The sequence below is a fragment of the Perognathus longimembris genome, chromosome 13 (assembly GCF_023159225.1).
Source record: "Perognathus longimembris pacificus isolate PPM17 chromosome 13, ASM2315922v1, whole genome shotgun sequence".
Classification (NCBI taxonomy): domain Eukaryota; kingdom Metazoa; phylum Chordata; class Mammalia; order Rodentia; family Heteromyidae; genus Perognathus; species Perognathus longimembris.
In genome coordinates, this window is record NC_063173.1 from 10,506,828 (window position 1) to 10,520,406 (window position 13,579).

The 13,579-nt window shown below is 39.4% G+C and overlaps 1 protein-coding gene across 4 annotated transcripts in view; it reads right to left on the minus strand.

The window, feature by feature from the left end:
• Nox4 (NADPH oxidase 4) overlaps positions 1-13,579 on the minus strand; it is a 146,682-nt gene that overhangs the window by 66,890 nt on the left and 66,213 nt on the right. For all 4 annotated transcript variants that reach the window (XM_048360099.1, XM_048360097.1, XM_048360100.1 and 1 more), the window contains 3 exons: positions 3,302-3,515; positions 326-490; positions 154-216 (listed from right to left, as the gene is read on the minus strand). In XM_048360099.1, the coding sequence (XP_048216056.1) occupies positions 154-216; positions 326-490; positions 3,302-3,515 (442 nt within the window). The remainder of the gene's footprint in view (positions 1-153; positions 217-325; positions 491-3,301; positions 3,516-13,579) is intronic.

Genomic DNA, 13,579 nt, shown 5'->3' on the forward strand with positions numbered 1-13,579 from the left:
CTTCTAAACACATACTCATATTTATTTTCAAAATATGGCTTAAACATTAAGACAATTACGAGAATATGTAACATTTTTTGAATAAAATAGAGCACATACACAAAGAATTCACTGTACTCAGGATTTTTAAAAGTTAAAAAACAAGTGCCTTACCATTGTGAGTGTAAATGGATGGTTTTCTAATGCAGACACACTGGGACAATGTAGAGTAATGTACTGAAAAGGCAATAAACATCATTTTAAATGACCAAAAGAAGAAGCTCAACAATTCTAACAAGGCAATATCTACTTGTTTTATACAATGATATTATATTGATTGACTCACCTGGCCAGGTCTGGCTGTAAAATTTTCTTTGACCATTCGAATTTCCATGACGTCAGATGGGTGACTGATGATGGAGATGATGGTGACAGGCTTGTTGCTCCGGATGCACCTGTAAAGTCTTTCAGCACAGTACAGGCACAAAGGTCCAGAAATCCAAAGCCATGTCTACGGGATACATGTTGTAATAACTCTTTAAAGAACATCAGCACTATAAAACTCTATTTTCTGTTTGATGGCTTATTTTCCTCATTTCAATAACAATATCTTAATTTATATTTTCATAGTGAATCATAAAAACTAATAATAGATAGTAGATCCTACCTGCAATTCATCCAATGGCAACTAAAGTATATAATAAAAGAGAATTGTTGAGACTCAACTCAAGTCTACTCTCTCATTGAGTGCCCTTAATAGCAAAGTATTTTTGAGTATGGGTGTCTATATTGGACTTGAACTCAGGGCCTAGGCACCATCCCTTAGCATTTTCTCTTGAAGCTGGATCCTGACCACCTGGGCAACAGCTCCACTCTCTGCTTTTTGATAGTTTATTGCAGATAAGATTCCCACACACTTTTCTGCCAGCACTGGCTTTGGATCACAAGCCTAAATAACTAGGATTCCAGCCATGAGCAATCCGTGTCTGGCAATTAGGAGGTTTCCATTCTTCCTTCTTTTTTTGTTTTATTAATTTTTAAAAAAAAATTTTTTTTTTTTTGGCCAGTCCTGGGCCTTGGACTCAGGGCCTGAGCACTGTCCCTGGCTTCTTCCTGCTCAAGGCTAGCACTCTGTCACTTGAGCCACAGCGCCGCTTCTGGCCGTTTTCTGTATATGTGGTGCTGGGGAATCGAACCTAGGGCCTCATGTATCCGAGGCAGGCACTCTTGCCACTAGGCTATATCCCCAGCCCCCATTCTTCCTTCTTACACACAAATATAAGGTATGTGTCCATAATACCTTCCTTTAAAAAAAGAACTTAAAAAAAAAAACTCGCATTTATCTGAGGATGACTTTAGAGTAAAAGAGTACCAGTCTAAAGTTCAGTAAAATAATAATAATACTAATAATGCTCTAAATGCTCAAGGTATTTTTTGTGTGGTATGACAGTCCAGGAGCTTGAACTCAAAGCCTGGGCTCTGTCTCTGAGCTTTTGTAGATGAGCTTTTTTTTGTTGTTGGTCATGGGGCTTGAATTCTGGGCCTAGGAGCTGTCCCGGAGCTCCTCAGCTCAAGGCTAGTGCTCTACCATTTTAGCCACAGCACCACTTCTGGTTTTCTGGTTTAGTCCTATTTCTCTATGATTGAAGATAAGAGTCTCATGGAGTTTCCTGCCCAGGCTGGCTTTGAACTGGGACCCTAAGATCTCAGTAGCTAGGATTACAGGTGTGAACCCCTGGTGCCAGGCTGCTCTAGGTATTTTAAGTCACCTAAAATGTATGTATGTGCATAGCATACACTATACAAACTATAGAAATGCGTACATATCAATGTTTTGTAAAAAGTTTTAAAAGGATATTGTAGGAAGTTGTTTTTTTATTTACAGATTTTCATACCATGGACTAAAAATATCTTCATTTAACCCCGTGACAATTGTAAGCTGTGGAGAGCTCTACTTCTGTGGAAGTGAATACTACCTGTGTCTCCCTTGTCCCTCTGAGGGGCTAAACTAAACTGTATTTTAATGGTCACTTCTTACAGTCTTCTCTGTACAGCTTCAGGCTTTCCTTTGCTGAGGACAGAGCATGTTTCTCAGCGGTGCCATTTAGCCTGGCAGTAGATAAAGGGAAGGCAGCACCGGGGAAGCCTGCGGCACAATCTGGTGAAGCCTTGCGGCATCATGTCCCAAATTTATCATGTGGGACTCTCCATACTTGCCTCATTAATATTGGGCATTAGCTGAAGCTCATACGCTTTGAAAAGAGTAAGCTCTAATAGATATCCAGAGGATTATTATTAAAAGCAGGAAATTAGCACACCTCTTCAAAAGTCATTAACAAACCAGAAGCTAGTGACTCATGCCTATAATTCTAGCTGTGCAGGAGGCTGAGCTCTAAGGATTGTGGTTCAAAGCCAGTTGGGGCAGGAAAGGCCATCAGACACTTATCTCCAATTAATGAACAAAAAGCCATAGTAGACCTGTGGCTCAAGTGGTAGAATGCTAACCTTGAGCACAAAAGCCCAGGGATAGCACCCTGGCCCTGAGTTCAATCCCCAGGACTAGCATACACATACAAAAGTCATCGATAATTTAATTCCAGTCTTTCATTTCTCCTTCTCTTGCAAACCAGAATTTGACTCATGCATCAATGCCTATATAGTGCATACAGAAAACATGGTATGGTTCATACATGGATACATAAGAAAGATAAAGAACTTTATGGAAATCAGCGCAGTCCTTGGGGCTATTTGACAATGGTAAAATTTTAAGGCACAGGCTTCCAGGCAACTTCTACTTACTAACCTAGAAGCTTCTGTCAAGGTATGTTATACATTTGAGCTCAATTTCTTCACCAGCAAACTAAGGATAATAGTACTTGCTTCAAAGAATCATTGTGAATATTGAAAGAAAATATGGCTAGAAAATTTCAGCATGGTTCCTAGCAGATAATATTAAGCATTTAATAAAATGTATTTTTTTGCACATTATGTATTATATGAGTAGCAATCTTAGTACTGTTTTTATTATTTAATTGCTTTCCTCAATGAAAGGGAGAAGAAGTACCTCTCTAGTAGCAATCCCTAATAACATAGTATAAAAGATTATATATCTAGGCAAAAGTGTTGTATATTCTCAAATCATAAGTCTTTTGTCTTGAACTGTCAAATGCCTATCATGGAATTACAAATAGGAACTTGACATCAAAACATCTGAAGCAACCTATAAGGCACGAAAACACACCTTTAAAAATGTTTAAATTGATGTTGGTTAATTGTATGAAGCCATAGACTTTGCAGACATAGAATATAGCAGCAATCTGACCTGTGGAAAGTTAGCTTGGAATCTGGGCTCTTCCATACAAATCTTCACAAATGTGTTCTGAACAAGCTCTTCTGGTTTGGAAAACCCTCTGGGCAAAGAGTCAGGAAAGTGTTGTGGGAGGTTCCCCAGTACAACTTCGGGGTATCCAGTTTGGTTGAGATAAATACAGCCAGGAGGGTGGGTATCTAAATTAGTCTGGTACTTCAACAGGCCTCTAAAAAAACAAACAACAATTGAAAATAAGAGGAGTGAGAAAGAAAGATGCGTATAGAGCACCTAGTGGCTCATATCTGTAATCCTAGCTACTCAGGAGGCTGAGATCTGAGGATCATGGTTCAAAGCCAGCCCAGACAGGAAAGTCTGTGAGACTGTTAGCTCCAACAAATCAACAAAAAGACAGAAATGAAGCTGTGGTAAAAGTAGTAGAGATCTAGCCATAAACACAAAAGCTCAGGAACAGTGCCCAAGCCTTGAGTTCAATCCCCATGATTGGCACAAAAGAGAGATGGAAAACAAATTACCATCATGGAAAAGGAAAACAATATTTTTTTTCTTGCCAGTCCTCCTGCTTGAACAAGGCCTGGGTATTGTCCTTGAGCTTCTTTTGCTCAAAGCTAGCACTCTACTACATGAACCACAGCACCACTTCTGGCTATTTCTGTTTATGTGGTACTGAGGAATCGAACCTAGGGCTTTGGGCATGCTAGGCAAGCACTCTACCACTAAGCCACATTCCCAGCCCAGAAAACAGTATTTTTATTGCTGACTTTACAAAACATCTCATCAGTGTTCCTTGTACATCATATTTAGGAGAAACCAAAATCTCTTACAAATGTAATACATTCTTTTCTAAAGAACTAGACAAAAATCTTTGCCTTCCACAGGAACATTACACATCCATGATGGGTAAGAACACATGCAATCTTTCGAAGTACTTTGGAAACTTTCAGACTCTACTGAGCATTTACTGGGTATTCATGTAATCACACACCATAATTTTTTCCTTCCATAAACCCTAGCATGATGACAAATTCAGATAACATATTTGACTTGGTTAAAAGCAAACAAAACATACCTGGTTAATGTACAGAGAAAAGTCAAATGAAAATAATTGAAAGGTTGTCCCTTTCATCGTCTCAATACAATTTGTACCCAAGAATCAGGCATAAATCTGTTTACTTTTTAATTTTTATATAAACACAACCATATAAAATACTCAAAATAATTATTCAGGTAAGAGAACTCAAAATCTTAAATTTCCATCCCCAATGTTTCTTACTTCAGGATGCTCTAAAGTTTGCCCTTCTGCATTTCTGGTAAACAAGGAGTGAATAGGATCTAACCTGTTATCCCTGGATTATAGACTGTATCAACATCACCACTGCATAAACAAATCATGAAGAAAAAAAATTAGAAAAGCACTGAGAATCTCAATGTACTTTACTTAGTGTGTATGTGTTTGTGAGCCAGTCCTGGGACTTGAACTCAGAGCCTGGGTAGTGTCCCTGAGCTTTTTTGCTGAAGGAGAGTGCTACACCAATTGAGCCACAGCTCCACTTTCAGTATTTTTGGAATTGGAGATAAAAGACTCACAGACTTTCCTGCCTGGGCTGTCTTAACTGTGATCCTCAGATCTTGGCATTCTCAGTAGCTCTGACTACAGGTGTGAGACGCCAGCACCTAGCTCCTAGTTGGCTACTTTTAACTTATTTTTAAGCTGTCTTTCATAGTCCCAAGGAATTGACTTTTGGTCCCACACAAAGTAAAGCCTGAAGTCATGATTTTGTGAGGAGGACATTTTAAAATAGAATTTACAGGGTATATCTAAGAAGCCAGTATATAGAATACATGAGAGGTTGAAGGTCATGGCCCAGATGACCTGTGGGGTCGCTTATCTGATCTCAAGGCCTGGCACCCTCCTTTCCCTCATCACTTCTTTTTTACCAGCAATGGGGTTTGAACTTGCAGCCTCAGACTTTCTAGGCAGGTGCGGTACATCATGAGCCTTGTCCCCAGACGTCCTACACTCATTGCCAGTTCTCTTTCTCTCTTTATTTTGTTCCTTATCACGAGTCATCCTGAGGTCGCTGAGGGCCATGCAGTGTATGGCAGGAGTGTCTAACCACAGGACTTCCGAACACAACATTCGCCTGAGATCATCTCGGTTTCAGAGACTCCGTCTCAATCCATGCCTAGAAGCAGTGGTGTTCACCTGTTATCCAAGCTACAGGGAAAGACTGTTATCCCTAGCAACGCTGGAAAGCGCAACGAGGAAGCAGGTAGCAGTGCAGTTCACGCTGGCACAAAGCAGGGTCCTTCCCCGTAAGTGAGTGAGGCATCAGGGGCTGGGGCTGGAGGCGTGACTTAGTAAGTAAGTATGAGGCTCGGAATTAAATCCCTAGTGTTTCACGAAAAAGAAAATATTTTGGGGGAAAAAAAAAGCTCAACGTGGGTGAAACTATGGATAACTGTAATATGTTATTTTAATAACTGATTACTCTAATATGTGTTAGATGCCAAGGATAAGAGTCATTTAAATGTCATTTGCATTATCTCTTGAAACAGTTCCTAAACTAAGAATTATTACTCTCAGTTACCAACTAGGAATTGGTTTAAGACATTGAGCGGTACTCTGGGGCTTGCAGCTGTGTGCCACTAGCGATAGGTCTCTCTCAACTTCCATTCTTCACTTCTCCTTACACAGCACACTCATTCACTACATTCTCTTAACACACCTCTGAAAATGGTGAGGAAAGGAGAAGGACCTTTGCAAGCACATATTTTTTTTCAGATAAACATCAAGGTTATTATACTAGGGAAGCAATTTTATACCAATTATAAATGAAACACGTTGAGGGGGGGTACTGAGGTTTGAGTTCAGACCTTTGTACGTGCTGGGCAAGCACTCTGCCACTACCCCTTTTTTGCTTTACTTGATTTTTGGATAGGTTCTCTCTACTCAGAGGACTATGCTTAGATCATGAACCTCTTAATTATTTATCCTGTGTAGCTGGGACCACGATATGTTTCACCATGCCCAGCTTATTTGTTGAGCTGAGGGTTTCAATAAACTTTCTGGAGCCTAGCCTTTGAGTTTTGCCCAACTGGGATTACAGGCAGAGGGTACTATACCTAGCTTGAGAAACCGAAAGTTTACCCTGGGTAACAATCTAAGTGGAAGTTAAAGCATGAGCTTTTGCAACCTGATCTCTCGGGAAAAATGACCTCATTGTTCAAAGTAAAGCAGCTAGTTAAGGAAAGGAGTCAGATTAAATAAAAGCCTAGAAAGAATGTCAGATGTGTGTATGTGTGTATGTGTGTGTGCGCGCATGTGCGCACAAGTGCATGTGCACTTGTGTTGCAATGGGAGCAAGTGGCTTGCAATTCAGCATCATAACTGCTGGCAAATGAATGCTCCTAAATCTAACAGTGTTTAAAAGGACACACAATTCTGTTCTCCTCTGTGTTACAGACTAGGACACTTCCACAGCTAGCCCAGACAGTGTTCTAAATGTTTATGCACATGAAGTGATACAAAACACCCTAAAGTTCCCTGAAGCTTGAGAGCTCTATGTTACTTTAAGCTACGTTCCAAGTTTAAATAGCACAGGCCATATTCATTCTACAACTCAATAAATTCTTCCTTACTTAATTTAGTCTGGTAATCATTGCCAAGCCAGAAATACAGATAAGAGAGGAAAGAGCTGAATCCAAAAGAAAAAAAACTAGATCCAAACAATAATGATGACAAATAATACTAACAACATTCACTAGGTGTCAGTGGTTCACCCCTGTAACCCTTATTATTTGGAATCTGAGAACCATAATTTGAAGCCAGTCTGGGCAAAAAAAAAATGTCAGTGAAAAAGAAACATTCTTATCTGTAGCCACCAAACAATCTGAAAGTGGAGCTGAGGCTCGAGTCGTAGGGTACCAGCCTTGAGCAAAAAGTTCAGGGACAGCACCTAGCCCCAGTACTGGTGCTTGCGTGCAAGTACATGCACACGCCCGCATACACATGCACGCACGCGCACACACACAGACACACACACACAGCCTGTAGAAGAATCCCAGCTTGTTGTGAAGTTACTGAAAGTTTTAGTAGGCCGACGCTGGCCCTGGGGGAGTCTAAGCTCAGTACTGACTGCACAGGTTCTGGGCATGCCATACAGGTTCTAGTTCTTTCTATCACTATCTCCATAAACTTCCTATCAGCTTCCATGGGATGTCCAAGTGTCTCCACCCTCCCATGAGAGAACAGATACAGAGAAATGGAAAGTTTTCTTAAAGCCACGCTCCCCCTGGCAGAGCTGAGCAGAGCTGAGCAGATCCTGGGCACTGCTCCCAAGTCCACCCTGCTCCCCACATGCTGGAAGAAAGACCATGCATTTTACTCAATGGAAAACATTCCGCACAGAGGACCCACGCCTGCTCTCGGCAAAATCGCATTACTCTACACAGACTTCCAAGTGCAGCCTACATGCTAGAATATTTCCTCTGGGAACTTTCTGTGTTGTTTTGCCAACAGAATTGAAGGCAATCGTGTCCTTCATCACTATTAACAAAACGTAAAAGTGCTCCTTTCTTTGGTGCTAATGAAGAGTGTCAGCACTGTTACAATGTCCCCTTAGAATAGAATGTTTCTTCAAAGTTGTAGTTCAGGCCCATTAAAATAATCTTTCTGAAGACTTCTGAACAGAAATGTAAACTCAAACTGCCTAACTCATTTTCTTCACTTGGACCACACTGGTTAACATTCGGGGTATATGTCTTTTGTGGTGGTTTTAGCTGTCTTGAATCCTAGTACCTCTATTTATTACAACTGATAAAACATACGTGCCTATCATCAGAACTTAAAGAATTCTCAAGAACATTGGAATCCATAGTAACACAAGTCTCCTTGTTTCTGCCAAACAAACCTAACACTGTTTCTAGCCTTTTATCACCTACACGCTATATTTCTCACACTTAATGTTTAACTAATTTTTAATATTTTTAATTTAAATTATGTGGTCCTTGTCTTCATCGAGTGAGTCACTTTTTATGGAAACTTCTATGATGGTAGGGGTTGTCTAAGTCTGTGCTGTAGAACACAGTAGTTGAAAGCTACATGTGGCTCTTGAACAGTAAAAATGAGGTCAGTATAAGCAACAAACTGAAGTGTGTGTGTGTGCATGTGTGCACACACAAACACACGTACCAATACTGAGGCGTGAACTCGGGAACTTTTGCTGTCCCTTGGCTTTTTCACCTTAACACTAGTGTTTTTCCACTTGAGTGTTTACTTCTGGCATTTTGTTGGTAGACTATAGATAAGAGTTTTATGGACTTTTCTGCTCAGGCTGGCTTCGAACCAAGATTCCCAGATCTCAGGCTCCTGAGTCGATGGGATTATAGCCATGAGCCACCAGCTCCCAGCTAACAAACTAAATCTTTCATTTCATTTTACTTCATTTAAAATGAACATACACAATGGATCTAATAATCTATATGCAAACATGAACAGTATAGCAATGAAAGAGTGTAATGTTTAGTGTCATCTAGACGTATAGTGCACAGTACAGAGGGCTGGTGAACGTTGATTTTTACCCTTCTGGAAGGTCCTTTCTAGAGAGAGAGGCGAGGGAAGAATGTTGAGATCCAATGAATCTAGAGCAGGAGAAGGAATTCAGTGTTAGGGGAGCAAGCTGAGCCGAGGTGCAGTCCGCTCCCTTGTTAGTAGAAGAAAAGACGCCCAGTGCCTTCCCACCTCACCTCTGTTCCCACTGCCTCTCCCCACTGCTCCTCAGCACGCTGCTTACACATAGTAGGGCTCTTGTGCATTTCCGAACAATTGATTTTAAAAGCTAGAAATTAGTACACTGGTTTGTTCTATACAAGCAATGTGTCTTGAAATACAAAAGGGAAATTCTGCCAGACAAGGATTTTCATGCCTGTCATCCTAGTTACTCACGTAGTTTGTGACCTGAAAACGGAAGTTGGAAGTCAACATGGGCAGGAAAATCTGTGGAGCTTTGGCTCAAGTATAGAGTGCTAGCCTTGAGCACAAAAGTTCAGGGATAGTTTCCAGGCCCTGAGTTCAAGCTACATGACCAAAGAAAAATTCCTTGCATGTATTATAGATATCATAAATAACTGACCAAAATGCTGAAGTAAAATACACAAAGGGAAAATGGTGCAATAGGAGATCTTGAACCAGGTACATGGACTGTAAGGAGATACAAATGCTTGTTAATTCTAAGCCTCAATGTGTTATATCCCCAAGGAGCGAGGCCTTAAAATGCACCTTCAACATTCTACGACATTTCCAAAACAAGCGTATGAATTATTTTCTTTGTTTTTCTCTTAGTGGGTAACCTATTGTTGACTTTTTACTCATTTATATGATTTTTATTGCCTGCCTGTGACAATATTATAGAAAATAATACAGTACTTTGGATGATATGTACTAGGTGAAATTATACAAATTCTGAACATAAATATTACAAAATATCCCCAGGACCATGGCTCACACCTATAATCCTAGTCACACAGGAAGCAGAAATCAGGGGATAATGGCTTGAGTCCAATTGGTGCAAAAAGTTAGTGAGACTCCATCGCAACCAATAAAAAGTTAGCCACAGTGGTATGCACCTGCCATTCCAACTTGCAGTCCAAGCTGGCCTGGATAAAAAGGGAATCATTAATAAAAATAATAACAAAATGAAAATGAGTGAGAGCATAGCTAAAAGGGCAGAGACTTGCCTAGCAAGCACAAGGTCCTGAGTACTATCCCAAAGAAAACCCCTCAAATAAAAAATATCACACCAATCAAAAGAATAATCACAAAACTACTTTCCTCTACTATCCTAGAATATGATTTCTTTACAGTAAAAATGTAACTTTTCCTTATGGCTCATTTCACTTTGCTTGAAGGAGAGAAGAGTTATGTCAGAAAACAAAATCAAATTTTACATTTCAATTGTCCATTTTACATCCTAAAGTTAATCCACACAGGTCTCTAGCTACATTGGAATCCATGAGGATATGTTCTCCTGAAGGTCTGTCTTCCTTCATGGCTATCTTTCTGGCACCAAAAACCGAGTCTATAACCTATACAAGTGCTCAGTAAGTATTCATTGAGTAAATAAGCCATAAAAGTGTCCAAACCACTTTATGACTGAAAAGTTATTTTAACATACTATTCTAGTTGATCCACATAATTGAGGAGCCATTTGGTTTTTAACAAACATTGATTTTTCTACATTTTTATATTCAAAACAATGCATAGATGTTAACAAATGATTTTTAATAAAAATAAGTTATAGAAGCACATTCACATTTGCAGTAAGATAGCACTAATTGGATCTGCTGTTTATGTCACTAGCCCTCATCAAAAATACTGCTCAATGCAATCTCCAATATCAGCCATGAACTGAGCAAGCCAGTCCTTCCCTGAGCAGGTACCATGGTTGTCAGACCACCTGCTAGGAGCAGTTGAGAGCAGAGTGCTCTCCAAAGCCAAGGATGGCAAATTCCTCAGGGAAATCCTGAGTCTCAAAGCATCTACTTCCTCCCATATTGCTTGTCTAGCCCAGTAGAGGCTGGCTTCTTGCTTTTGACATCTGAGTCTTCTATATACTCAACTTATCCACAGCGCAAATTGTGCTTAGTACTTAATGGCAGTGCTGCTTAAACTTACAAGCGGGCATCGTGAGTTTGGGATGCGTGCAAATACAACAGGCCCTCCTCTTTGAAGGACCGCACCACTGGGTCAGAAGAATGTCATCACTGTTTCAAATGGCTAATCTGTTTCGATGAAGAAACAAATGCTGTGCCTTCCAAAACACTTGTTTTCTTCTTGCACACCACTCTGTTCCACTTTGCTGTCTCACACTGGACCTCACAGACACTTAAAACAGCAAGAAGCATTAAACACTGGCCATTCTGCAACTTAATTCCAACTTCTGAACTCCCAACTCCCTAATGCTTCATGCAGTGCACAGCATGCTATACTCTAGATAAATAGTGTTTGCATCAATTTCTCTTCCCCTTGAAGAGTCTTAAGGAGCTTATATCCTTGCTTTTTCTTTTTCTCTGTTCAATTCTCATTCCCCTTAATCTATGTCTCCCACGATGGCAAGTGCTACTTTGAGATTGGTAATAAACTTTCGAAGGTATAAACAGCTCTATTTGCAAAAATGAAGATTACCTAAGAATGTTCTACTCATTAATTCCTCATACAAATGTTAAAAGAGAACAAAACAAATGAGTATTCTCTAGGTTTCTGAGTAGCTATCTTAGAGCTACAGTTAATCTAGTCACAAAACACAAAGTACTCCAGAATTAATTATATTAGCCTAATTTCCCAGCAAATTAACTGATAAAAATAGAAAGACTTATATGGGTAATAAACACACACATGTAGTGTCATTTTTATATATACTACTTAATTTCGACCTCACTTTAGGTCTAGGAGATGTAACTATTTCTCCTTTTCTAAGCCAAGCAGGTCCATATTGACATATGAAATTGCTCATGGTCACCCTAGGGAATTTCTTACAAATCCATCCTATTTTCTCTCTTTTTAAATCCGGGGAATTTTTTTTTAAGGGAAAGTAGTAAAAACTGTAAGATCATTTTAGATTTGTCATTTATTATACCGTTTTTGTATTTTATTATCAGGCAAATAGGTCATGTATTTTAATAAACTTTATAAATCAGTATCCCAAAGAAGATAGCTTCTTCTAACTCTGCTTTCTGAGAGCACTAGATTTTGTTCTCAAAATTTCAGGATCTATGTTAACTTGTAGCAAAATTAATTTCCTTACTAAGAAACATTAAAAAGATATATACACACATTACAAAGATAAATTGAGAGGCTGTCCTAGATTTTTTTACATGACATGATAATATTTCACTCAGAGGCAAGGACACCTTTCAAACTGAGTAAATAATTGAATACTTCATGAAAATCTTAAAGGATAAATGCATCAATTCTGGGATCAGACTTCAGAGGTTCAGTCCTAAATAGTACTAGCTAAGTGACTTAGGGATGTCACTTAAGTTAGTCTTCCAAACTCATTTCCTGATCAGCAAGTTAGGTTGATAACACAACTTACATTAATAGTATGCATATTAGAAAACAAGCAAAAAAAAAAAAACAACCCAAAACAACCCTGTTTATACATGGGGTGGGGGGAGGAGGGAGACGGAGAGAGAGGGAGAGAAAGATGACCTATGTGCTGAAAGGGCTAACAGTCCCTGTCCCCTTAACCCGTGCAAATTACTATGACTACTTTTGTTATTTCCCTTAGAAATGATTAAGACAATTGTTGAACTGATCGCTGTATTTATGGTCTTCTTGTTCCAATACTCGCCTTGTGAAAAAAAAAATTGCCCTTGTGGTTTTATATCCCTCACTATCCAGTTGTGTTTTTTTTAACTTTGGATAAATGTAAGCAGGAGGCATAAAATGTGTAGAGATAATATTACAAGTCTCTGATTAGAATCCAGCTTTAAGTGGCTTCAGTTCAGTAACTTTTTAGGACCTGTACACATTTGTTAATATAAAGAAAGCTGAGCTACAGAACCCTGTCTTATACAAAGTGTATGTGATTGCCTCAAAACTAAATATACTCATGAACATATATGTGCTTACAAGATTTAAGTGTGTGAATTTCAGGCATTCACTGATCCCTTGAATGGATTCAATGGTTCCTAGGGTACAACAGGTAAAGTACTCCAACTCTGTGAAAGACATGGGTTCTAGGTGCCAAAAATAATGGGCACTAAATTGATTACATGTTCACTAAAAAAATGAATAACCAGATTCATTAGGCATTTATGAAACATTAGAATAAGTTACTATGGGAAGTGGCATTGTGGCTCAAAGTGGTAAAGCTCTATCTAGCCTTGAGCAAAAGAGCTCAGGGACAGTACCTAGGGCCCAATGTCATGCCCCACAACTGACAAAAAAAAAAAAAAGAAGAGACAGGAGAAGGAGGTGTAGAAGGAGGAGGAGCATGAGGAGAAGGAAGAGGAGAAGAAGGAGAAGGAGGAGGAGGAAATATTATATAACAGTGACAGATTATATACAAAAAATAATGTGCTCACTATGATAAACACCCAAATCCTCAGCCTTGCACCTATCTGGTAGTGGGCTTCTAACTGTAATCTCTAAAGAGGAAAGGTTCAAATGAACAGTGTGTGTTATTTGGGGTATGACTTCCAAGCACTGATACAGAGCCTCACCTGAGCCAAGGGCTCCTTCTGTGATTCTGAGTCAGAGCCTACATC